Source organism: Panicum virgatum, chromosome 5K (assembly GCF_016808335.1).
Source record: "Panicum virgatum strain AP13 chromosome 5K, P.virgatum_v5, whole genome shotgun sequence".
Lineage (NCBI taxonomy): Eukaryota > Viridiplantae > Streptophyta > Magnoliopsida > Poales > Poaceae > Panicum > Panicum virgatum.
This window is the reverse complement of record NC_053140.1, coordinates 48,101,455-48,128,312: the sequence shown is the minus strand read 5'-3', so window position 1 is coordinate 48,128,312 and position 26,858 is coordinate 48,101,455. Positions and strand designations below refer to the sequence as shown.

The window sequence follows — 26,858 nt, the reverse complement described above, 5'->3', positions numbered from 1 at the left end:
CCCATGTGGGGTCCGGGACCCTGCGGGGGTCCGGTCTCCTCGGGGAGGTCCGGAGTCCCGACTGCTTGCGCACGAGTTCCTGCCTTTTCCGGGACACGTGGTGTCTCTGGACCTTTCCCAACTGAGGAACGGCCCAGGCCGCTGCTGGGAGAACAGGATTCCGGACCGCAGGGGTCCGGTTGTTTGGATGTAGTTAAGGATAACTATAAGATCCTTGCCTAGACACAGCAAGAGGGGGTACCCCAGTCCTGGGGTACCGACAGTGGCCCCCGGGCCCACCTCGGGTGAGGTACGAACCCGCAGGTGGGGCCACCATCGTGATGAGTTCCTACGCAAGTTGATTGCGTTGGTGTGCCCACGGAGAGAGCGTGCATCCCGGACCCCTGAGGCCGGTATGCCTGTTGCTAGGTTTAGGTACTAGAGTGCTCTCCATGGGGCGACGAAGGTGTAGGCTTAGGGTACGGAACCAAGCTAAGCGGCTACACAGACTTCGGATCGCCCAGGGAGCAAGCACCTCTTCCCGGACCTGGCTTTTGTCGACCGTGGCGAGCGGTCTCCGCCGGAGCGGGCCACCGGAGTGGACTTGGAGCGACCGTGGCGAGCGGTCTCCGCCGGAGCGGGCCACCGGAGTGGACTTGGAGCGACCGTGGCGAGCGGTCTCCGCCGGAGCGGGCCACCGGAGTGGACTTGGAGCGACCGTGGCGAGCGGTCTCCGCCGGAGCGGGCCACCGGAGTGGACTTGGAGCGACCGTGGCGAGCGGTCTCCGCCGGAGCGGGCCACCGGAGTGGACTTGGAGCGACCGTGGCGAGCGGTCTCCGCCGGAGCGGGCCACCGGAGTGGACTTGGAGCGACCGTGGCGAGCGGTCTCCGCCGGAGCGGGCCACCGGAGTGGACTTGGAGCGACCGTGGCGAGCGGTCTCCGCCGGAGCGGGCACCGGAGTGGACTTGAAGCGACCGTGGCGAGCGGTCTCTGCCGGAGCGGGCCACCGGAGTGGACTTGGAGCGACCGTGGCGAGCGGTCTCCGCCGGAGCGGGCCACCGGAGTGGACTTGGAGCGACCGTGGCGAGCGGTCTCCGCCGGAGCGGGCCACCGGAGTGGACTTGGAGCGACCGTGGCGAGCGGTCTCCGCCGGAGCGGGCCACCGGAGTGGACTTGGAGCGACCGTGGCGAGCGGTCTCCGCCGGAGCGGGCCACCGGAGTGGACTTGGAGCGACCGTTGCTGACAATCCGATGAAGCTTGTTACCGGACCTCATAGTAAGGTGCAAAGAAACCAAGCCTTATACTAGAAGAGAGCCCGGGACCTCTAAAGACAGCAGTCTTGGATACTAGAGTACTTGTAACAGGGTAGTGAAGTACGTAAACTTTAGGGTACATTACCAAGCTAAGCCACGCGGAGCTTCTCTACCCCAGGATACAAATACCACTTCCCCAGAGCAGGTCCCTAGGGGTCCGGACCGCCTTCCAGCTAGAAGGGGTGTCTTCACCTGACCACAAGCCAACAACTTAACTTGGATTGTTAGCAATAAGGGAAACTCCGGTCAAGAGAGAAGAATAGTTGAACCAAGGCGAATAGATGTAATCAGGGTGGAGCCTAGGTAAAACTGAAAAAGAAAGTCTCCTTTATTATTGTGGTTGTCACGGTATACATCGGAGGTCGGGATTACGAGGTCGGACCTCCACCGCTCTGGACCGCTTTTGCCTGTTTGTGTGATAGGGCCAGAGGTCGGGTTTACAAGGTCGGACCTTGACCGCTCTGGACACACACGTAGACGCCACGCTATTACAAAGGAGGAATTCTCTTAGTTTTTTCTTAGGAGTAACCTACGGCTGCATGCTATACAGCGTGTTCTTCGGAGGTGAAGGCGCCCTGGACGTGCCTGAACCGCATCATCCAGCATCACTTCGGGAGCTCGGGGGACCCCTTCTTGCCTAAGAGCTGTCACATGCTTACATGGCATGAGACAAATTCTTTGGCTTTGAATGGAAGAGGCCCCCTCCCCCTGTCGTCGCCGTTGCCGATGGAAACCTGAGCGCTTGCGCAGCAGATGGACCGGCGCGACGCGTGGAGAAGTGCGGTCGTTCGCCGGCTTGTCCTTGGTGCTAGCGCCAGGGGCCCCCGCACGAGGAGGCGGGGTCCTGTCTGCAGCAGCGCCGAGCAACGCTGAGGTGGATCTCCGGCGCTGGAGACGGCAGGACGACACGGTCAACTTCCTCCGGGATGGCCGTCGGCTCCAGGCTCCATGTTGAGAGAAAGCCTTGAGCCGACGCCATGCCACCGCAGAGGAGGCGTGGCCGTTGCTTGAGAGAAAACCTTGAGTCGACGTAGGGGCGGCAGCGCAGCGGCGCCTCCGCTGTGCGCTGCCACGCCGGCTCTGAGGTGTCGCAGTGGCGACGCACATCAGGCGTCGCTGCCGTGCGCCGCCGCACCGAGGGCATTGGAGCGCCGGTGCCATGGCATGTGAAGTGAGTGTGGCGCTGCCTTCCTTCATCTTCCCGGTCGTCGTTGCAGAGGATGAACACGGCCCAGAAGTCCGAAAATCCAGCCAACGCCTGTCTTCCCCACGGATGGCGCCAAAATGTTGTGGGGATTCTAGGGGTACCCACAGCCGGGTGGCGGAACGCACCCGCCTATTCCCAGTGAGGGAGTACTCGGGGAAGTACTAGGCAATGGAGCTAGATCTACGCTGAGAAAGGGGACTCAAGAACACACGATTTAGAGTGGTTCGGGCCGCCGGAGCGTAATACCCTACGTCCACTGTGAGATGTATTGTTCTTGGTTGTGTATGAACCTATCCTCTGCTGGCCTTGGCTCTTGCTCAGCCTGAGGTTTTCTAGCGGCGTCCCCCCCCTTTATAGATCAAGGGGGAGCGGATACATAGGGCGTTGATGCCCCGACAGATGGGCCCAACGTGACTGTGGCTACAGCGGTAGCGAATCTTTACTGCTGCTCTCCTGACTCAGGGGGGTCTTTTCTTGTCCCGTCAACTAGGCGCTCGTTGGAGTAGCGTAGCTTGCGGCGTGGCCTGCTGAGGCTATTATGTAGCGTCATAATGGGCGAAGCCGAGCCGTCGTATCCATCTGTCACGGTAGGCTGGCAGATGCGGTATGGGCGGCGCCAGCGGCTTTACTGCCTTAGTAATACGCGATCAACAGTGTCCCCTGGTCAATGAAACGCCTCAGCTTCTGTCATATCAATGCAGACGTCCACCAACCGCAATGAATGCAATGGTGGGTGAACGTTAGTAAGGAAACCCAAACGGCCATATCTTGCAGACACGTGGCGGCCCCGGACCACCCCGACGCAGGGCGTCGATCTCTTCCCTTAGCGAGGGGTCCGGTTATTATACAGGGGGTCCGGGACCCCATGTGGGGTCCGGGACCCTGCGGGGGTCCGGTCTCCTCGGGGAGGTCCGGAGTCCCGACTGCTTGCGCACGAGTTCCTGCCTTTTCCGGGACACGTGGTGTCTCCGGACCTTTCCCAACTGAGGAACGGCCCAGGCCGCTGCTGGGAGAACAGGATTCCGGACCGCAGGGGTCCGGTTGTTTGGATGTAGTTAAGGATAACTATAAGATCCTTGCCTAGACACAGCAAGAGGGGGTACCCCAGTCCTGGGGTACCGACATCTATTGTCATGTTGCTTGTACTCAAAAATGTATTACACACTAAATAGTCGACATATCGCTCGCTTTGTCGTTCACGATATCACGATGATCAATTTAAATTCATATTTGACTAACTCTTCTAAAATCATATCTCATGGCAACTATTGTTTACGATTGTCGTGGTGCTGCAAACCACAGCCGGGTGGCGGAAGGCACCCGCCTAAGCCCAGAGGGTGTGTACTCGGGGAGTCGGGGGTTAGCTAGTCTTAGATCGATCTCACTCAAGAACACGATGAACACAGCAGGATTTAGAGTGGTTCGGGCCGCCGGAGCGTAATACCCTACGTCCACTGTGTGTTGTATTGCCTTCCCACGAGAGTGAGAGGGTTGCGAGAGCTTGAGTCTGTCTGGATGAGCTTGTGCTCCAGAGTGCTTCTCAGTGTGCTTGTGTGAACCCGTGTTCTAGCGGGCGTGCTCTCCCTTTTATATGTCCAAGGGGAGCACGTACACTGAGCGGGGCCCCGACATGTGGACCCGGCGATGTATTATAAACTACACTTTGGCCTTCAATGCCTCAGATCCGGAGATCTTGTCGTCGGCTTCCGTGCGTAGCTTCTGACCAGGGATGGTCTTGAGCTGTCCTGTCAGAGTAGAGTCTAGCCTCTGCAGCCGCGCGTCGAGGTCATGATGAAGCGCCGAACTACTGACTCAGTCCACTGTAGCAGCATGCACTGTTGCTTCAATCAGTAGCTGGTCATCATGACTCGTCGCCCATGCGCGCGGCGCTGAGTCTTTAATGCTTGTCTTGGTAACTGACGAGCCGCTTCGGTATCTGGCGATACACAGTGTGGACTGACAAAAGCTGCCCCGTGCCCAGAGGCAGCAGAGCCTGCCTCAACCACTCGCACTTAATGCGGGTGGGTGAGGGAGCTTCCAGTGGAAGGCTTGCGCCCGCGTCCGCGTCTGCGTGACACGTGGCGGCTCCGGACCCCTCCCGAGCAGCTAGCTGAGCCGAGAGCTCACGGGGGTCCGAATAGGCACGTGGAGGTCCCGGACCCACCTGCGGGGGTCCGGGTCCACGGTCACAAGTGCCGATCATTTTCACCTCTGGGACACGTGGTGGCACCGGACCCGTCCCCGAGCGGGAAGCGGGTCCGGGACCGTTGGTCCGGTGAGATGGAGTCGGACCCCAAGGGTCCGGCTGCTCAGCTCCTTAGGGCGTAGTTACGGATAACTACGCGAGTCTTGGCACAGTAGGAGTGGGTACCCCAGCTGTAGGGTACCGACAGAGGCCCCCGGGCCCGCCTCGGGAGAGGCAACGAACCCGCAGGTGGGGCCACTACTGTGAGCAACTTGGCTGCTTTTGACGCCCAGCAGTGCGCGCCGCAAGAGTCTTGTCCTACGTCGTCCATCCTTTGGGTCACCTGCTGCATCATCACGTTTGGACCTGCACATGACTTAAGGTAGATGCTTAGTAGCGTGCCCACGGGTCCCAAATCCTGTTGGCTGTAATCCTTTGAGATAGACAGCTAGGTTCAGTGAACGGAGCTCGAGGGGCCGGCCTTTAGGTTAAGAGAAAGTCCGGACCTCCAGGTTCCCAGTCCTAGGTACTACGGCACTCATTCACAGGAGGTGGTGCGTGCAGGCTTAGGGTACGGAACCAGACTAAGCGGCTACACGGCTCCGGACCTCCCCGGAGAATGAGTGCGCTTCCCTGAACCTGCAGGTTCCCAGGGGTCCGAACCCCTCTCTTCCATGAGGGGTCTCGAGCTAAGTCACTAACTAGCCAACTCAATTCGGACCACAATCACCGCACAAGAGTAAGAAGCCACGTGGGGGTTAGCGCAAACAAAATGCGTAGATTGAAATTGGAATGTAACATCCTTAGAGGCGAACTGAGAATAAACTTTTCCTTTATAACTAGATGTACATGAGATGTGCGATGTAAGCCAGAACACGGGTTTATGAGGCCGGAGCTGTCCGGACCTCCGGGCCCCCAGTCTTAGGTACTACGGTACTCGCCGGTAGAGCATGCAGGCTTAGGGTACGGAACCAGACTAAACGACTACACGGCTCCGGACCTCCCTGGAGGGTGAGTACGCTTCCCTGAACCTGGTTCGCAGAGGTCCGGACCCCTCCACAGGGGAGGCTCACCGGACTGGACCACACGGAAGTACTACCTAGTTATAAAGGAAAATGTTTTATTCCCTGCTGGGCCTCTAAGGGTAGGACTTACAGAGATGTAGAGTCGGGGGTGCGACCGGAGTCGGCTTCCCGCCGGAGAGAGCCACCAGAGTCGGCTTAGTGCGACCGGAGTGGGCTTTTCGCCGGAGCGGGCTTGGTGCGACCGGAGTCGGCTTTCCGCCGGAGCGGGCTTCCTCTCATGAGTGAGGTATGCTGCGAGCTGGGATTTGTCGCTCCGCCGCTCGCAGCTTGTGAGGGGGCCCTTGACGGGCGCCCTGACTCTTGCCGACGTGCAGCGCGCGCCGCTGCCGACGGTGGTTGATCCACGGGCACGGTTGCCCCTGGCGCAGGAAGGCGAGAGGCGTGTGGCGCGGATGACGCCACACCCTCCGTCATCTCCACGTCGTCGTGGTGGTGGGAGTGCTCAACCACCCGAGCCATGGAGATGGGTAAGAGATGAGCTAAAACTAGCTAAAGCGCCCCTACCTGGCGCGCAAGATGTCGTGGTGCTGCAAACCACAGCCGGGTGGCGGAAGGCACCCGCCTAAGCCCAGAGGGTGTGTACTCGGGGGTTAGCTAGTCTTAGATCGATCTCACTCAAGAACACGATGAACACAGCAGGATTTAGAGTGGTTCGGGCCGCCGGAGCGTAATACCCTACGTCCACTGTGTGTTGTATTGCCTTCCCACGAGAGTGAGAGGGTTGCGAGAGCTTGAGTCTGTCTGGATGAGCTTGTGCTCCAGAGTGCTTCTCAATGTGCTTGTGTGAACCCGTGTTCTAGCGGGCGTGCTCTCCCTTTTATATGTCCAAGGGGAGCACGTACACTGAGCGGGGCCCCGACATGTGGACCCGGCGATGTATTATAAACTACACTTTGGCCTTCAATGCCTCAGATCCGGAGATCTTGTCGTCGGCTTCCGTGCGTAGCTTCTGACCAGGGATGGTCTTGAGCTGTCCTGTCAGAGTAGAGTCTAGCCTCTGCAGCCGCGCGTCGAGGTCATGATGAAGCGCCGAACTACTGACTCAGTCCACTGTAGCAGCGTGCACTGTTGCTTCAATCAGTAGCTGGTCATCATGACTCGTCGCCCATGCGCGCGGCGCTGAGTCTTTAATGCTTGTCTTGGTAACTGACGAGCCGCTTCGGTATCTGGCGATCCACAGTGTGGACTGACAAAAGCTGCCATGTGCCCAGAGGCAGCAGAGCCTGCCTCAACCACTCGCACTTAATGCGGGTGGGTGAGGGAGCTTCCAGCGGAAGGCTTGCGCCCGCGTCCGTGTCTGCGTGACACGTGGCGGCTCCGGACCCCTCCCGAGCAGCTAGCTGAGCCGAGAGCTCACGGGGGTCCGAATAGGCACGTGGAGGTCCCGGACCCACCTGCGGGGGTCCGGGTCCACGGTCACAAGTGCCGATCATTTTCACCTCTGGGACACGTGGTGACACCGGACCCGTCCCCGAGCGGGAAGCGGGTCCGGGACCGTTGGTCCGGTGAGATGGAGTCGGACCCCAAGGGTCTGGCTGCTCAGCTCCTTAAGGCGTAGTTACGGATAACTACGCGAGTCTTGACACAGTAGGAGTGGGTACCCCAGCTGCAGGGTACCGACAAAGATAGACTTCGAGCATCTTCTATTTACAAATTACAATAGTAAAATTCCATGTTCCAACCAAGAGAATCATTACTATTTGTGAAGAAAATGCATCGATCACTTTTTTCTTTATTTCTATTCCTAACAACAGTATCAATGAGTAAGATGTTGTGTGACAGTGGTTACTATGACGCGTTGGCGTCGAACTGCCGTGGGTTCTCATGTGACGGTGAAACAGCGAAAACAGGAGGGTGTAGCCTGTGTCCTCGGAGCAAAATGACTGTCCCGCACGCGGTCGCATAACGAACTAGCTCCCCTCCCTCTCCCAGTCTCCCTCTCTCGCGTCTCCAGCAGCAGCAACACCGCCTGCCTCCGCCTCCATTCCCCATTCCCCATCACATCACATCTGCCCCACACCAACCCGAACCCTAGCCAGCGTCCCGGTCGCGGTGCCGGCCTCCGCGAGCCGCAGCGTTGGTCTCCCCCCTCAGCTTCAGAGCTTCTCCCCGAGATCGGCGGCGGAATCTCAGGAAGGGGTGGTGGAGGCGGGGCCATGAGGCTCCATGGCTGAGGATGCCTGTGCTGCGTAGCGCGGCGCGGAGGGCCCGAGAGGCGCAGGGGAGTCCGGCGGCGGCAGCACCGGCACCGGTGCCACCGCCGGCAAACACGAGGCGGAGGGCGACGAGGGCCGCCGCAAGGGCGGAGGAGAGGGAGCGGGAGGAGATCAGGCCCGCGGAGGTCGTCGCGGGGGAAGGCGGCGGCGACGGAGACCAGGGTAGGCGTGGAATGGACGAGCCGGACAGCGGGGCGCGCAGCGCCGACAGGCTGGTAGCCGATGACGAGGGCGGCCCTCCTGTCCCTGACACGGTGAGCTGTTTGTACGGTGTTTAATTATGCCTGCTGCGGATTCTGTTGAGCTCTGTGATGGTACTCCTTAGATGATTCCGAGAAATGAATTTTTGGTTCAGCTGGTAAAGCGTCCGTTGGTGTGGGCAGTCTGTTTGATGCTTTTCCTGCCCAAAGGCGTTACCTTGTAGTTTGCTTTCAATTGTTTGATTTCCAAATGATTTCGTTTTAATCCTTGCCTGTTTGTTCTATAAATACAGGTCCAGGTGGGAAATTCACCAAAGTATAGAGTCGACAGAAAGCTTGGGAAAGGAGGTTTTGGCCAAGTATATGTTGGCCACCGCATGTCAGCTACTGGTCCTGGTGCAGTTGAGGTACTAGAGGATTTTCCTTTTTACCAATTGTTTTGGGAATCTCGAATCGTTGGTTGTCTTAGCACTGGGATTAAATTGTCATCTTTTCTATCCTAGGTGGCATTGAAGTTTGAGCATAAGACCAGTAAAGGATGTAACTATGCCCCTCCTTATGAGTGGGCAGTCTACAAGTAAGTGTATCTATGATCTTATGTTCTGGGTGTGAGAAGGTGTAAGTTTTTCTGGGATTTGCTTAAGGCACACGTAGCTGATCAGCTTTCATGGTTATTGCGCGTTTAGTGCCGTCGGTGGCATTCATGGGGTTCCTCGAGTCCACTACAAAGGACGCCAAGGGGAGTTCTATGTTATGGTATGGAACTTAGTTTGGATTATTAAGAGTATTAGCTTCTTTCTTTGCGATCATTTTGAGAAGCTGGTTAACTTGGTTTTAAAAGTGCAGGTTATGGATATGCTTGGACCCAGTCTATGGGATGTTTGGAATAATAACTCTCACACGTGAGTCATAGTTTTTGGGTCAAAATATTGTCTTGGCTTTTAGTTTACCTATAATATCATTCCTTTGTTATGCAGAATGTCAGTTGAGATGGTTGCTTGCATCGCTATTGAAGCTATCTCCATACTTGAGAAAATGCATTCAAAAGGGTCGGCACCACTAATTATTCTTTCCTCATAGCACCTTGTTCTTCATGAATTTGTTTCTTCTTCTGGCAAAGTTTAAAAATAAAATTGTTTGCAATTTCAGGTATGTTCATGGGGATGTCAAACCAGAAAATTTCTTGCTAGGGACTCCAGGGACACCTGAAGAAAAAAAACTCTTCCTTGTTGATCTTGGATTAGGTAAGTTAATTTTTCTTGTTATTGATCAACCAACAGCTTGACAACGATGTGAATTGAGCTGTTATGTATATAGACGTAGACGACAGATTAAGGCGTGGGAATAATTTCTTATTCTTTGATCTTCTGATGGCAGCTACGAAGTGGAAGGACAGTGCGACAGGACTCCATGTTGACTACGATCAACGACCTGATGTTTTCAGGTGACAATATGAAGCCTTTATGAATTATGATAAGCAAGCTTTATGTTGACCCTTGCTCTTGAATGATGATGTCGATTATCCTGTCACATTTCCTGTCCAGTGATGGTTTGCCGTCTCCCAAAATTCCTGGATCTAGCCATTACATCAGAAAATGGCCACACTTGTTTCAGCCAATCATTAGTATACTCCCATTTTGTATTCTCTCTGTGCATGGATTGGTGCATGTTTCCTTAGCCTTGTAGAATCACTATAGTTTTTACTCTTCTTCAACAGCATTGCCACAACAAATTCACCTATCCCGTTCACTAGTGGCTAAAAGGTCCTGATCTGCATGCCTGTAAATAACATTGGAGTCACCGGACATGGAATCACTCACTTAGTCTCTTTTCAGATACAAAATGTGCTATCAGTGACAAGTAATTCTGTGGTGCTTTAGCGGTTTTACCTCTCATAATTACTTTCACGTACAGCTGGATCAACTGAAGGGATACACCAGTCTTATTACTATGTTATTGCTGCTATTTCAGGGGAACAGTTCGCTATGCTAGTGTTCATGCACATCTTGGGAGAATAGGTAGCAGGAGAGATGATTTAGAATCTCTGGCATATACAGTAGTCTTTCTTCTACGAGGACGTCTACCTTGGCAAGGTTATCAGGTAAACTGTGGGCCCTCCAGTCCAGTTGTATTGATTTGAGCGATGTACATGTGTACCTGATTTTTCTTTTGCATCTCCAGGGTGAAAACAAAGGCTTCCTTGTCTGCAAGAAGAAAATGGCCACATCTCCAGAATCTCTCTGTTGCTTCTGCCCACAGCCCTTCAGGGAGTTTGTAGAGTATGTAGTCAACTTAAAGTTTGATGAGGAACCCAACTATGCAAAGTGTGTGTCGCTTTTTGATAGTGTAGTGGGCCCAAACCCAGATATCAGGCCAATTAACACTGATGGTGCTCAGAAGGTAAGTTCATGTTTTGCAATCTGGCATTTCAAAACACATTACTTAGGTTGCATCTAATCTCCCTTGGAACTCTCTAAAGCTTATACATCAAGTTGGCCAAAAGAGAGGCCGCTTATTGATAGAGGAAGAGGCAGATGAACAACCAAAGAAGAAGATCAGGATGGGAATGCCCGCAACACAGTGGATAAGTGTTTATAATGCTAGGCGGCCTATGAAACAAAGGTAAACTCGTACAACGCCCAAAGTTTATTTAATGGCTAACATTATCATGTGTCTTAGTGGGTGAGCAAAAGTAATGGAGCCTATTCTCTGAGTTTTGCAGGTACCATTACAATGTTGCAGATTCAAGGCTTGTACAGCATATTGAAAAAGGGAATGAAGATGGCCTCTTTATCAGTTGCATAACATCTTGCTCCAATCTCTGGGCTCTAATCATGGATGCTGGCACTGGGTTCAGTTCTCAAGTTTATGAGCTTACACCACATTTCCTTCACAAAGTGAGTGATCTACACCTTGTTTCATTCTAGCTTGAAACTTTTACAAAATAACCACTTTGTTTATCAGGTAAAGTTACTAGGTAAACTGTTCTCTAACTCTAAATTGCGAAATCTAATGGTTGATTTATTTTGATATGAAGGAATGGATAATGGACCAGTGGGAGAGGAACTACTATATAACTGCACTTGCTGGAGCAAACAATGGCAGCTCCCTGGTAGTGATGTCTAAAGGTAAAGCTAAAGCCTGCAGTAGTAAAGCCCCTTTCTTACTCCAGAAATATTCTTTTGACTACTTGGTAAATTTACCCAGGCACAACGTATACGCAACAGTCTTACAAAGTTAGTGATACTTTTCCCTACAAATGGATAAACAAGAAATGGCGAGATGGTTTCTATGTTACTTCCATGGCAACTGCTGGAACTAGATGGGCAGTTGTCATGTCTCGTAATGCAGGTTTTTCTGATCAGGTATCAGTTCTTTTTCACTCCACCTATCCCTCTGCATTTATTTTTTACACTTGGGTTTGAATTTTTTATATTGATCTATTGGTTTGTATGCAATTAATTTCCAGGTTGTTGAACTGGACTTCTTGTATCCCAGTGAGGGAATCCATAAGAGGTGGGACAATGGTTACCGCATAACCGCGACTGCTGCAACTTGGGATCAGGCTGCATTTGTTTTAAGTGTGCCAAGGAGACGGCCTACTGATGAAACCCAAGAGACATTGAGGACGTCTGCGTTTCCTAGTCAGCACGTTAAGGTTAATGAGCCTCTTGTATCTCATTCAGTAATTGCAACTCTCTCTTGGTTCTGATAAACCGTACTCTTGTTTCGTTGCAGGAGAAATGGTCCAAGAATCTCTACCTAGCATCAGTATGCTATGGGCGTACTGTATCCTAGGAATCTTTTCACGCGGTTTGGAGCCATTTTGTGCTGAGTCCTGTCGGCGTCATCTTTTGGTCTAGCTAGCTCAGTGTAGCAGTTCCTATATGCGGTCTAGTTCTGAAGGCGACTCAGCCTTACCCTGACCGTTGTTGCGAAGGCGTCTGCTCATTGTTCCTGATTATAGACTAGCATGTACAGTAGTAAATTTTTTAGTTGGTTTTAGCTGTTAATTTAGCCAACTATTAGCTGTAGTGTAAGGCTTGCCAGATGTGTACACCTGACCAGTTAGGTCACTGACTGGCCGGAGTGAAAATGCAAATATCGGCAGGACTGTCTTTATTCATACTGTTATGTTCGGGCTTTTTTTTTTTTTGCAGTGATAAAAGTTTCCTTGACCCAATCAATGCCCTCGCTGTCATGGTTTCCATATTCCTGCCCCTTTGGGAACAGTCTACCTATATCAAGATAGTCTAACAGATTCTTAGACCAGATTTTGGTTGATAAACCACCAGAGTTTTCCACCACAACAAAGATGTTTGCCTTTTACATGTCTCTTCTTTATTTAATTTAGAGTAAATTGCATCCTAGGTCTCCAAACTTGTCTTGCAGTTTCATCTAGATCCTCATCCACTTTTAAATCGTCCATTTGAGTCCTTAAACTGTTTTAAGTGGTTCATCCTAGATTCCAAACGCAACACATACACATAATCATTCAAAGAGGATCTGACGGTGGCAAATATTTGCAAAAAGGTCCTCACATTCTCTACATTTTCCCTCATTTACTCCTTTCTCTCCCTCTCTCCCTTTATTCTCCATTCTCCTAGTTTGGGCCGAGCCAAGCATGCTCCACCCGTCCACCGCTGGCAACATTTTCTTTTAAGATTGCTGAGAAGTACAACTTTTTGGTCTTAGGCTGTGTTTAGATCCGTAAAATGATGGTAAAAATGGTCACATCGGACACTGTAGCACAATATAGCACTTTTCGTTTGTTTGTGGTAATTGTTGTCCTACCATGACCTAACTAGGCTCAAAAGATTCGTCTCGTCGTGTACATCAAAACTATGCTAATAGTTTTTTTATTTACCTACATTTAATGTTTTATGCATGAGACAAAAGATTTGATGTGATATATGAATAGTGAAGTTTGGAGAGAAATTTTGGAACTAAACACAGCCTTAGAAGACCGCAAGTTTGCTGACATCGGAAATAAAGTAACCATGGAATATGAATGGTAAGAAAACAAGATTAGTTTTTATATCAATGTTAACTTATTTCTTTATATCCTTTATTATAATTTTTACCCCCCTTTTTTTACTTTGGTTGAGAGGAATATTTCGTATATTGGACTGGGCTGATATTGTTAATGCGCATTTGTACCTGGACCTGGGATTGTAGATGGCTTGAAGCTGAAGGTGTCTTATGCTTTATATATATTACTTGCATGGAAACTATTAATATTGACTTAAAAAAGAAATAAGTTGATGTTGCAGATGGTAGTAGCTGATTAATTGTAGTGCTCACGGTAACTGTTATGTTCTGTCATTGAAGGGTTTGCCTAAAGGAAGAGGGCTACTTCTGCTTACTGAAATGAGCTCTGCTGGCAACCTTGCTCAGGGAGATTACACTGCTGCAACTGTAAAGATTGCTGAGCAACATCCTGACTTTGTGATCGGGTTCATATCAGTAAATCCTGCATCTTGGTCGGTAGCACCATCAAACCCAGCACCTATCCATGCGACCCCTGGAGTTTAGCTGGTCGCTGGAGGAGATGCTCTTGGGCAACAATACTGCTACACTCCTCAAGCTGTAAGTACAACTGTGCCTATGCAATTAGTTTGGGTGCCTATTGGTCTATTGACATGTCTTGAATTGCTAGGTTTCAAGAAGTTTTTCAGAGTTACAATCTTTAAAGCACCATATCTGTTGGCGGCTGTTGATCACAATGTTTCAATCTTTAAAACATACCGTTATAGAAGACCATTGGAGTAATATGTTCTATTTGTGCAACACCGCGTAGCTTGAAATACGCTATAGTCTTGATAATGACGTTGAATGGACTTAGCTATATAAACAATAGTTTTGCTTTCCTTCAGTGGTTTATGAAAAATTGATAGATCCAAAAAATTTACCCTAAAACCCATCACATTTAATGTTTGGACACATGCATAAAGTATTAAATAAAATTTGTTTACAAAACTTTTTACACAGATGAGTTGTAAATCGCGAGACGAATCTAATGAGTCTACTTAATTCATAATTTGCAATAGTGATGCTACAATAATTATTCGTTAATTATAGATTAATTAGGATCATTATATTCATCTCGCGATTTACAACCCACCCGTGCAAAAAAAATTGTAAATAAATTTTATTTAGTACTTCGAAATAGCAAAATTCTGTTTCAAAAAAATTACGCCAGAGGAACTAAACACGGCAGAATCCACCTGGTCAACTTCGCTTCACGCTTGTTCGCTTCCACGTGCTTATCCGGTGGACTGCGCTGCAACTGAGCTAGCAATCTTCTCCGGGACGCTTTGACTAGAGAGCGACTCAAACATCGCGATCGCGCCGGCGGACAGCGGCAGCTCTCCTCGCTTGTCGTCTTGCATTTCGCTAGCAGTCACCAGTAAAGTCACACGCTCAAGAGTGAGTGACCATTGCCTTCCACACGACGGTCGTCGGGTGGAACGAACATGCGCGTGAAGGAGATGTCGACGGCGTCGTCGAACGCCCTGAAGAACGCGCCTCGGGCCGGCGACCATCCCCCGCGGCCTCGAGCAGCGTCGAGCTCTCGACCCCGAACGCGACTTTGCAGACGCTGTCGAAGGTGAAGCGCTTGCGCACGTCCTGCAGGTCGATCACCGGCCTCGCCGGAGTCCGCGAGGAAGCAGAAGCCGGCGGTGCAGATGGGCCCGGAGGACGCGTCCCGAGAAGTGGCGCAGCGAGCGACTGAGGCCGTGTTTAGCTCCGTTGCTAAGGAATTTTACTAATCTAAAGTACTAAATGAAGTCTATTTATAAAAGTTTTTGCATAGATGGGTTGTAAATCGCGAGGCGAATCTAATAATACTAATTAATTCATAATTAATTAATAATTAGCTGATGGTTACTGTAGCATCACTGTTGCAAACCATGGATTGAGTAGGCTTATTAGATTCGTCTCGCGATTTACAGCTCATTTATGCAAAAAGTTTTATAAATAAATTTCATTTAGTACTCCATGCATATGTCGAAATATTCGATGTGACGTTTTTTGTGTTTACGGAGTTTACAGGGTCGGATCAGGACCTGATCCAGTTGGCGGCTCTTTACCCTTGGCGCCCGCCAATACGCCTGAACTTTTTTGAACTCTCAATGTTTTGTTTCTCTGAATTGAAGCGGGGGAAACCTCTTTTCTAAAAAGAAAAAGAAAAAGTGGCACTGCGAGCGGGATGTGCGCATGCGCTGGAGGCTCCAGAGGCGGCCGTCGGCGAGAAAGAGTCCTCGGCCGAGGAGGTTGACCGCGAAGCGCGCGCCGCGCCGCCCTTGACGTAGTTGGGGAAATTGGCGCGCAGGAAGTGGTCAACGACTCCTGGGCCCGCGGTGGCGAGTGGCGAGGCCGAGCGCGCCGCGCACCTCGATGGTGGATGCTGGGGCTGCGGCGAGGAGGTCGGTGGCCTAGTCGAGGAAGCGGTGGAGGTTGCGAATGAGGGGCACAACGTTGCCGAGGACAGGGTTCGGGTAGGGGCCGTGGTTGCGGCGCCTCCGCTTGCCACAGCAGACGCACGGCGCATGCAGACGGAGAAGGACGGCGACGGCGAGGAGGAGGAGGAGGAGGACGACGACGAGGAGCGGCACGACAGCGGCGTCCATGGCGTGAGCAGAGCACGTGGTTCTGTTGTGTCTTCGTGTCAATCCATTTGCAAATTAGCTTCGCTGTTCACGGCCGGCGACGTGTTGACGTTGACTTGTTGAGACGGATCGGATCGGACTGATATGTCTCCATCATGGTTGGCGGTGGCAGGCAGCCCACAGGTGTTTTGTCGACGAGCCGAGCTCGATGAGCAGCTAGGAGGTATGACTTGGCCGCAGGCAGGTGGCCGCCACAGCTCGGGAGACCACGCGCCGTCTCCCTTTCCGGCCGCCTCCTAGACGGGGCGGCCGTGACCAAAGCTCGAGGGATCAATATCTCTATATGTATTGTCATCAAGGGTCTATACGCGAAAATGCCGCAACCCAATTCACCCACTGCCTCGATCTGGGCCGCAAAAACGATCTAACAGTCAGCCAAGGCCCAGGACTGGATCCAATCTAGGGGGTGTCGTAAAGCTAAACTATATACAGAGGGGTTGTTGCTAAAATTCCCTCGTGATCTTTCCCGGTTTCCCCCAGCTCCCGGCTGGGGCTCTGACGCGTCCCGTGTCCTTCCTTGTCATCGATCCCCTTTAATAACCAATAATATTTTTACCCACCAGCCAACCAGCAGTAATTTTCTTTCATAACAAATCAGCACCAGCCGCAGCCAGCAGAACAGAGTGATATGTCTCCGTGTAGGAAAAAATGGCCACGGATCACGGCGGAGCCTTGTTTGCCGGCAGTACGGATTCGAAAAAAAATCTAAAAAAACAATAGGATGCGGAACTAATCTTAGAAACCCTATACAAAAATTCACACTCTGTTCTGCTGGCGGCTTCTTCAACCAACTAATAATATTTTTTTTCTCACACCAAAACAGCACCAACCACCAGCCAGTCAGCAATAATTTTCTCTCACAACAGACCAGCACCAGTCACCAGCCGCAGCCAGCAGAACAGACTTTGATGTGATCTATGGAAAGAGAAAATGGAGAAAGTTTTGCTTGGGGTGGACCGTAAATGAAACACCTTCCACCCCCATCACCAAATAATCGCCATTTGCTGGTGGCTCAGGCCGTCAGGCGCACAAAAAATCAGGAAGAGGGGACATGGAGTTTCTTAGAATCCCACAAAATTTTAATGTCTTATGTGATCTGTAGAGGGAGAAAGGAGAACGGAAAAAATCAGTCTGGGAATGAAACAACGACGACCCCGCGGCCACGGGATGTCCTCATTTGCCAGTGGTAGAAGTTTGCAAAAATTTCAGCAAAAATCATGCACGTGGGAAGCGGATCGCCGAACCATATAACAAAACTAGGATGGTAGGCGCGATAACGCTGCGCCTGTAGAGCGTTCGCGCATGCCAGTGTGCATTTAGTTGCACTTATCATGTAGTTATATGTCTGCAAGTACAACTTGTAGTTAAGTAAGATAATTATGGGGTTAAGCATGGAGGATTAACATCATGCAAGTGCAGCACAGATACTTGTTTATCTTAACAAAGAATACCAATTGATTGCAATGACCTTATCTGCCTGAATGTCCGAAGCAAAGGATAGTTGACAAATGTAGCATGCTGCTGATCCTAACATCCCTGTTTCAGAGCCTACCTCGGCTTGCAAATAGCTCAACTCATAACCAAAGTCCCATGAGCACAGAAGCACATAAAAAAATATTCAACATACAAAACCTATTACCATAGCCATGAGATATGTAATACCCCTACTGATGACATTTGTCCTCTACACAATCACATACATTTTAAACAAAAGAAAATATGCTATCAACATATTAGTTTTGACATAGAGGTGCACATTAGTGGAAGAGATAAACTATAAATTATCTGAACACATAAATTTGGCAACTAAAAAACAGCTGGAAATGGATACCTGACCTTATGTCTATTGTCCTTGAATCCTTGATGTGGCCACAAGAATTTGAAGAGGCAGGGTGTCCTACTCCAAGTTCCCACAAACAAAAATATTTAAGGTCGATCAAAACATATATTACGCTTTCAAGTTTTCGAATACTATTCGATAATTTATAAAAAAACAATAATAGATTCTTTTATCAAAAAAGATGTCACACAGGACCAAGACTTCTCTACTTTTTACAACCTACAATCCAAATTCGGCCCAAAAAAAGTCTTACGAAAGAAGGTAGTATGTTAAAAGAGAGAAATTTTAAATTTTGGTACTGGATCCTTCGCTCACCTCCACCGTGGCAGCAAATGTCATTTTGTGTTGAGCCCCGCCTAACCAGGTTCACGGACAGAAGGCATAGCCGAAACAAAAAAAAACAAAATACAGCTTGAGATTGTTAGGGAGTAAAATTGCAACTGATCTTGTACCTTTACAAAATCCTACTTGCTGGACATGATAGGAGACACTGAAGGTATCACAGAATGCATAGGCAGTCTGAAATTCTGAATAGGCTTTCAGATTTAGTGTCATTGCTTGTCAAAGAAATCCAAAGCATGAGTGAAAGCATATAGATCATGTACCTCAACCTCAGTTTGCCAAGCTATGAACAAATCTAGAAAAAAAAAACTCACCTCAGTTTGCCAACCTATGAGTAAATCTAGAAACAAAACACAAAAACTGAAAAATTTGAAGACAACCAAGAAGACTATTTGAACCGCAGCTGTTAGCAAAATGACTTGCTCTATCACTGAACAAAACTGAAGGACTAAGCTAATTATTGATATTGAGTAATCCTAAAGGTTGTGCAAGTCCCTAGCTACTTTTTATATCATGACAATTTTTGCACTGGATCTTTGTTTATTGAATAGTGAGAAACAATATTTTGAAATAAAAAATGTCACTCAGGGCCAAGGCTACTCTACTTCTTACAACCTACAATCCCAAATCGTCAAACAATCTTACCAAGAGAATAGATTCAGACACAGGTGACTATTCAGTGAAACCAAAGATGAAATATTGCATCAGGCCTTCCATATGTCAAGGTATAGGGAACGGTCAATTTGACAATATGAGGCAAGCAATCCTAGGAACTGGGAAGTTCAGAATCAAAGGTGAAGTTCAGAATCAAAGGTGTAATTGTTAAGATGAACGGAAGAACTCCAAATGGATGTTCGTGGTATTGAAAAGAAGAAGAAAGTGCAGAAGAAGAAAGTGCAGAGGTGGCAATGCGCACACATACTTGCAGCAACATTCTTGTTTCATGTTCGTGATTTGCCCCAGGAACACACCGAATGGCTCGTCTCCGCTGATGGCAGCGGCAGTAGCAAGGACGGTGACAGTGGCAACAAGGCGAGGCTTCTTGGTCGTGTTTCCTGGTGCGCGTGCATGTTGGGGATCCACCTGCGGGCTCGATGAACTCGGGCAGCGGCACAGGGAGTGTGGCGGCACTGTCGGGCATGGCCGTAGATGAGCGGGGGTGAGGCGGCGGACTGGGACTTGGCGAGCTCGAGGCGGCGGCGGCTGACCTCCTTGCAGTACTACGCCTGGAGGACCTCTATCACCCTCTCGACGGAGGCCGGGGACGCGCCGGCGGCGGACTCGGAGGCAGCGGCGAAGGCGTCGTCCTGGACGGCGGCGGCGGTGTGCTCGGCCTCGGGCTCCGGAACGGCGCCGTAGTGCTGGGAGAGGACGATGGGCGCCGCGAGCGTCTGCATGAGGCAGCACACGACGGCGTCGTGCGTGCGCTGCGACGGCAGCCAGATGGTGAGCGACGGGAGCAGCGCCTCCGTGGCCTTCGCGGCGGAGGCCGGCGGGGCGGTGTCGGCGGATCCCTCGGTGGGCGCGGGCTGGGTGCCCTCGGCTGCGGTGTTGGGGGTATCCTCCGGCTTGCTGTGAGTGTCCTTCCGAAGAGCCCACCATGGCTTGCTGTTCAAGCGGCATTGGCTTGGGAAGTGTCGCTCCATGCTGCAGGAAGATGGGCAGCTTGTTCGACGCGGGCCGCCCAAACGGGAATCGTGGAGACGATGCGGGAAGCGCGGACCGGAGGCGCGACGCCTCTGCGAGCCCGGACGCCACTACCTGCAGGGGCAGCGACGGGCTGCAACGAAGCCGCCGAAGGGGTAGGCGCTGAGCGAGGACCGGTGCCCGCCCTTCCCGCTGCCAGCGACAAATCCGCCTCCTCCTCCGCGGCCACAACATCGAGCCTTCTTCACGGCCAACGGGGGAGGAGGGCCCTGTGATCGAGCCAAAGGGCTGGCTCGGAGGAGGCCGGCGATGGCGCTGGGACTGCGAGGTGGAGGAGGCGACGGCAGCAAGGCGAGGCAGGACGCGACGACTCAGGCGGAGACGATTTGGTCCGCGGACAAGCACGACGCGCTGGTCTTGATCTCCCTTCTGCCACGAGCGGCGTACGACCGACGCGACCGGCCGGAGGCTGCCGCGTGCACAGCTACGTGCCGCAACGTGAACGGCGAGAGCAGGAGAGGTGTAGGGTCGAGATGGCGGACTAGAGGGGGGGGTGAATAGTCCTTTCTAAAACTAATTGCGCCGGCTAACCGAAACTTATGCGGAATTGAAACTATTCGCTTAGCCAAGACTACACCCCTCTAACTATAACTCTAAGGCACCTCCAAAAAGATCCTACACAAAGCAAATGGAGTGCCAAGCTAGTAAGAGCTCTCTTAATAATTCTAATGCCAAGTCACACAAGCCTAAGCACTAGTACTTCACAAACCGGGGGAGCTCCTACACAATTCTAATGAGCAAAAGCACAAAGCCAACCTAAGCTCACTAGATGCTCAAGGACAAGGATACACAATCCAAATCCAAGAGCTCAACTTGCTTAGTTACACAATCTAAGCAAGAACAACTAATTAAGCTACACAAGCTAACTAGATACACTAGGATCTCTACTTCTAGCTACACAAGCAAGAAGATGATTAGCAAGCTACACAAGCTAACTAATCACTAGAGAGCAACTACACAAGCACAAGATATAGAAGAATGTAAATACAATGCTTGTGATTTGGAGAATGCAAACCACCGAGAAGAGTAGACAAAGTTGACACGGTGATTTTTATCCCGAGGTTCACTTGGTTGCCACCAAGCTAATCCCCGTTGAGACAAGCTCCAAGGTTGCCGCCGATCCTCTTGCTAGTGGTGACTCTCAAGTCACACTCTCCCACGTGGAGTGCTCACACCGAGCTCTAGCATATGATCCGGCCGGACCACTTGTTGCTCTTCACGTCTCGCTCAACTAGAGTTGCTCTTTGCGGCTCCCGCGGGGTGAGCACAATACCCCTCACAAACTCTTCTCCGGAGCACCGCACAAACTTCTTGCGGGCTTTCAACGGAGTCTCTTGCCACCAAGCCGTCTAGGAGGTGGCAACCTCCAAGAGTAACAAGCACACCGGCTTGCAACACGATCACCTAGTGCCACTCGATGCAATCTCTCAAAGCAATCGCACTAGAATCGCTCTCTCACTCGATCGGATGATTACTATCAAGTTAGAGTGAGTAGAGGGCTCTCAAGCACTCTCACACATGGACACCAAGTCCTCAAGGTGCTCTCGCTACTCAAATGGCCGGCCACACCCTCTATTTATAGAGGGAGGCCCCAAACTAGCCGTTACACTCAAATCCCGTGAAAACTGAGTTTTCGCGGACTGTCCGCCTCACAAAAACCGGACCGTCCGCCATTTAAAACCAACGGCTAGAACTGCAATGATTATGTGTCAGAGTCGACCGTTAGAGCCCCGGGCGGACTGTCCGCGCCCCTGGGGCGGACTGTCCGCGGTTCAAAACTTCGAACCAACCGATTTGCAAACGTCTCTGACTAAATCTGGAAGTTACCGGCGGACTGTCCGCTCCCCAGGGGCGGACTGTCCGCAGTTCAAAACGTGAGCACACACAGAAACCGCAGTGTTTCTGTCCCAGAAATTTCAGTAGGAGGCGGACCGTCCGCCCCCAAGGACCGGACGGTCCGCAGGTCATTTTGGGCACCCAAGACAGAACAACCAAGTTTCTGCGCCTGTTTCAGCTTTTAAAGGCGGACCGTCCTGCCCCCATGGACCGGACGGTCCGCAGGTCATTTTGGACCACCCACAGAGGCAAAAACGGTTCTGTTTGAGCTCAACCGAGATAACGGCGGACCGTCCGCCCCTCAAGGGCGGACCGTCCGCAGGTCTAGGGCGGACCGTCCGCAGGTCTATTTCCAGCAGAAATGTAACTCGGTAAAACGGCCATAAATCTTAGCTCCGATGTCCAAATTAGGTGATCTTGGACTCTATGGAAAGCTAATTCAGAGGGCTACACAACCCAACTGAATTCTTGATCCAAAACACAATGGATCAAAGCAGTATTCCACTCCAAGAGACAACCTAATTTCCGGAGAAAACCAAAAGACCTTTCTTGCTTCCCAAAGTTGATCAACATCAACTCCAACTCTTTCTCCTTTGCAAATGTGCCAACACCACCACGTGAACAACACCATGTGCATGTGTGTTAGCATTTCACAATCATTTTCAAAGGATTTTCACTTGATCTCACCACGCCACTCGATCCTAGCAACATCGCAATGTTAGATCGCTCAAGTGGCACTAGATGATCGATATGCAAACAAGTTTGCCCCTCTTGATAGTACGGCCATCTATCCTAAATCCGGTCATGCACTTCTCTACACAACCTTTGACCGGTGAAATGAAATGCCCTACAAGTCATACCTTTGCCTTGCGCATTCCATTTCATCTTCCCAAATGTTGATGCCACACAAGCACCAAACTCCATCAAGCCTTTTGATCATCATTATGAGTCAACACTTGGCTTGATCTTTCTTAAATGATATGATCCACTCCATATCATCACATGACTTCTTTGGTCCATCGATCTTGACCTTGCTCGCTCTTCACCGTTGCCTCGGTCCATCGGCGCCAAATCTTGCCCAAGCTTCACCGCCTCGCGGTCCCTCGCTTCAAAGTCTTGACTTGCCCTTCTCCATTGCAACCGGTCCATCAAGCCAAGCCTTGTCTTGATCTTCTCCACTTTGGTCACATAACTCCATGTCATGTCTCATATGCAATGAGCTCCTCGATCACACAATATGAGCATAGCATCAACACTTAGCCATTTCTCCTCCATGTCACATGTTGCTCATACTAGTGTCTTTGTGTGGACTAATCTCCTGTGTATCTCAACATAAACACTTATTAGTCCACATAAGTTGTCACTCAATTACCAAAACCAAATAAGGGCCTTTCAATCTTCCCCTTTTTGGTAATTGATGACAACTCTACAAAGATATGGAAATTAAGGATATTCCAAGCTAGCACTTCACATACGTGTAAATAGCTAACTTGGTTTGGATTTTATGTTTCTTATCCACCATTAAGACCACTTGTAAAAGATTGGATAAGCACCATAAAAATCCAACTTGGTAGTGATAACTCCCCCTACATGTGTGCTCAAGAGATTTGGTTTTAAACTCACACATGCATAAATATGAAATTTGTGGGATTGTTATCACTACTAAGTGATGCTAAGGTATATAAGATAAACCTTTGAAGCATGATACCAACTTGAGTTGCATCCTTGAAGTTCATTCCTTAGCATCAATGAGTAACTAGACATTCATCAAAAACTCAAGATACCTCATGAGATCAACAATATTAGCAATGCTCTTGATTCACTTGTAAAAAAAAGTCTAGCTACAATCTATGCATGCTAGTTATCAAATCATCAATTAAGTTCTATGACTAGCATACATCACACACAAGCAATGCATATATAAATTTTAAAACTTATGCAAATGCAAGCAAGCACATGAATATGCACATATCAAATGCAAACAACTAAGTTCATGAGCTTGCTCCCCCTACTTGTGTGCTCCTCTTGTCCAAGAATATTGATCCTCCTCAATATTGCCCCTCTTGATCCATGTCCATGATCGTACTCTCATCTCATCTCTCCCTTTGTCATCCAAGGATAATTCATATCTTTGTTCATTTCTCTCCCCCTTTGTCATCAATGACCATAAAAAGGGCCGAAGCCACATGAAATTGGCCATGTGAAGATCAATGGCTACCACTTGAGGTTATACCTCTTGTACTTATAGGGTTACCACTTGAATACCCCTTGTAGGCAATCATATGAAGCGTTTGTGGTTTGATACAAAGAATTGGACTTGGGTAGATGGTTGAGTCTTGAATCTTCATTTTTGATGGACACTTTCAATTTGATTGGAATTGACACCACTTGTAACAACAACATGTGGAAGCATGAAGATCACCTTGAAATGCCACATGTAGGATACTAGTAGGATCCTTGACCTTGATACTTTGTAGTGGGGCTCCTCCCCCTATGTCAAAGAGTTTTGTCAATCTACTTGAATCTTGAGCTCTTCTTGATGAGGATAGCTTTCTTAATTTGAATTGATCACTTAAAGTTGAGGATCACTTGTGGAACCACCATTGTTGTACTAGATCTACTTGAATGAGTACCACTTGTATGACCATGTATATCACTTGTAGAGATACAATGATATACCTTTTGTTGAATCTAGTATCATTTGTAAAATTATGATGGATCACCTTGTGGAATTTGACATTGATAACCAATTCTTGAACTAGATTGTTTCCATGAGCTTCTTTCTTTTTGACTTGATCTAGACTACTTGCCCAAATAATTCAACTCGGTTTGAACCAATGACAAGCTTCTTCACACCTCATTCTAAGGGTTATCTTGACAATGTTGAGTTAAACACTTGAAAGCTCATTTTCTAGATCAACTACTTGGGTTTACTAGCTCATGAACATGTCATATGTTACCACTAGATCATATCAAGCATAGACGCAATAGTGGCATCATAAAACATTTAAATTTATTTTATTTTTCATGAATGATCACTATATATGACTATATGCATTAATCATGTCCTTAGCATAGTATGAATGCATATGTCAAGCAATTTCACCTTGCTATGTTGGAGTAGAGGATAGTCATTAGATTCCAATTTAGCCCTCCAACTAGTATCATGAAGTCCAATTATAATAGCTTGGTGAAGACAATGAATGTCAATATGAAAACCATTCTTCACCCATATGAAATAAATATCCCTTATCATCAAATGCACTATCTTGTTGTGGTTGGCTTGCTTCATCTCTTTGATCCTTGCTTGCATGAGAGAATACCATTTGAATATCACTTGAATTTTCATGAATCTCTCTACTTTGGGTGTTGCTTGTTTTTTTTTGATCAACTCATTTGATATTTTCAACTAAGAATCTCCAATGACTCTAGATCACCACTTCCATATTAGCCTTCCAAGCACCTTTCTTGTCAATCCTATTGTTGGGCGACTTGGTCCCTCTCTAGGGAGAAGTGATCTATCCAAGAACCATTCTTGACACTCATTTGAGATGAATTTAGTTGATTGATCAGACAATGGACTTGTTATGATGAGTAATTTTGGAGTCTGCTCTAAGTCCTTTTCTTTCTACTTGAGGTTGGTCTTGATTCTCAACTTGAGTACTAAAAGTGTGCCAAAAATACTTCACAATCAAATGGCCTTGTACCCAATACTCGTCATGCTTCTAGATTATTTCAAAACCAAACCTAGGTTCCTCAACCACTTGTAAAGATGATCAACTTGAGGACCTTTCAATTTAAGTGACTCAAGATTAATCCAATATTTGTCACTTTTCTGGGCAGATTCAACTTGTCTCAGGCGGACCGTCCGCGGTATACTTGGCGGACCGTCCGCGCTTGCATAGTGGGCATATCATCGGTGTAACCGAAGCTTACCGGTGCATCTGGCGGACCGTCCGCTGATCCATGGGCGGACTGTCCGCGCTTTAATTTTCTGCTGATCAGAGCCTCTGGTAAACAAGTCTCATTAACGGCGGACCGTCCGCCTCTTACCCGCGGACTGTCCGCACTACCAAATTTCAGACAGCCCAGAATTTTTCCAAATTTCACAATTTCAACTTTGAATTGGGATCATTGCTCAAATAAAATTCCAAAAATCTCAAAACTAGCATGAACACCATCCAAAGACTCATATGAGTGAGTAAGAACGAGAAATCAAAAATAAATCAAGTAAAATCAAGGAAACTCATAAATAGCCCATAAAAGCCTCAAAAATTCAAAATTTTGTACCAAGGAGTGCACAAAAGAACCAAATGTCATAAGAACTAGTTTTCAAGCCACATTTGAGAAGAAAATGACTTTTAACTCATTTTTCAATTTGCAAAAAGATTGTTCATCCAAAAGCAAGGTTTAACACAAATAAGTTAGCAAGCCAACAAATATTTCCAATGAATTTCTCACAACTAGAAAAAGAAACTTGTATGTTGCAGCACTTGGACTTCATTGTTTTGATTTGGCATTGGGTTGTATATATGCAAAGAAAATTTGAATTCCTTGATTCAATCATAAGATCAAGAATATGAATTTTATTTGAATCAAGCCTCCAATGCCTTTGGTACCTACACACATTCATCCACGTTTTGATGGTACCCAAACTAGGTTGGGTCCTCTCAAGTTAGGAGCAACATACTTTGGCAATGCCTTAGTATGAATAGCGGGATGTTTTGCAATAGTAACAAATGAGGTACCATTACCATCCTTTCTAAGCATAATATTTGCATCAATTGAAATAGGCTTAGAATTATTACCTAAGGGACATGAATAAGCCATGTGTCCCCTTTCCCGGCATAAGTAGCATCTTCTCTTTTGTTGAGTCTTTTCTTCCTTACTCATTTGATGCTTCTCATTGCCTTGCTTCTCATTGTTTGCTTGAGCCTTCTTCTCAAACTTGTTTGGGCAACCCGAAGCTAGGTGACCCAATATTGCACAACTATAGCACTTGATGTGAGCATGTGGATTCTTATCTTGAATCTTGTTCTTGCTTAACATCTTGGCATCTTGAATATGAGTTGGATGCCTTGCTCTTGCCTTGCCACCCCTTCTTGTTCTCTTTTTCATCATCTTCAAGTCATCAACTTGATCATCATGGTTGATCTTGACTTGAGGTTGGGGTGCCTTCTCTTGCTCAACTTGTGGTTTTGGTTGAGGTTCTTGTTGCTTCACCAATTGCTTGGTTGGGCACATTGAGGTGAGGTGACCCCAAGTGCGGCAC

General features: G+C 49.0%; 2 protein-coding genes and 1 long non-coding RNA gene across 3 annotated transcripts; 2 read left to right on the top strand and 1 right to left on the bottom strand.

The window, feature by feature from the left end:
* The first annotated feature begins 7,697 nt into the window (after positions 1 to 7,697).
* Positions 7,698 to 12,347, top strand: LOC120708014 (casein kinase 1-like protein HD16). Its single transcript, XM_039993093.1, has 16 exons — positions 7,698 to 8,242; positions 8,482 to 8,595; positions 8,692 to 8,765; positions 8,875 to 8,944; positions 9,035 to 9,090; positions 9,166 to 9,237; positions 9,338 to 9,432; positions 9,566 to 9,632; positions 10,160 to 10,289; positions 10,370 to 10,588; positions 10,668 to 10,810; positions 10,911 to 11,085; positions 11,226 to 11,316; positions 11,396 to 11,553; positions 11,658 to 11,846; positions 11,927 to 12,347. Exons 1-16 carry the CDS (start codon positions 7,949 to 7,951, stop codon positions 11,984 to 11,986), a joined length of 2,007 nt encoding a protein of 668 aa, XP_039849027.1. The 5' UTR covers positions 7,698 to 7,948; the 3' UTR covers positions 11,987 to 12,347.
* An 804-nt stretch (positions 12,348 to 13,151) lies between these two features.
* Positions 13,152 to 14,174, top strand: LOC120708015. The gene is made up of 3 exons (XR_005689218.1): positions 13,152 to 13,383; positions 13,520 to 13,777; positions 13,848 to 14,174. It is a non-coding gene; the product is annotated as an uncharacterized LOC120708015 (long non-coding RNA).
* Positions 14,175 to 16,578: 2,404 nt separating this feature from the next.
* On the bottom strand, positions 16,579 to 20,068 carry LOC120710742 (MFP1 attachment factor 1-like). The gene has a single exon (XM_039996332.1). It carries the CDS (start codon positions 19,687 to 19,689, stop codon positions 19,264 to 19,266), a length of 426 nt encoding a protein of 141 aa, XP_039852266.1. The 5' UTR covers positions 19,690 to 20,068; the 3' UTR covers positions 16,579 to 19,263.
* Between the last annotated feature and the right edge of the window lie 6,790 nt (positions 20,069 to 26,858).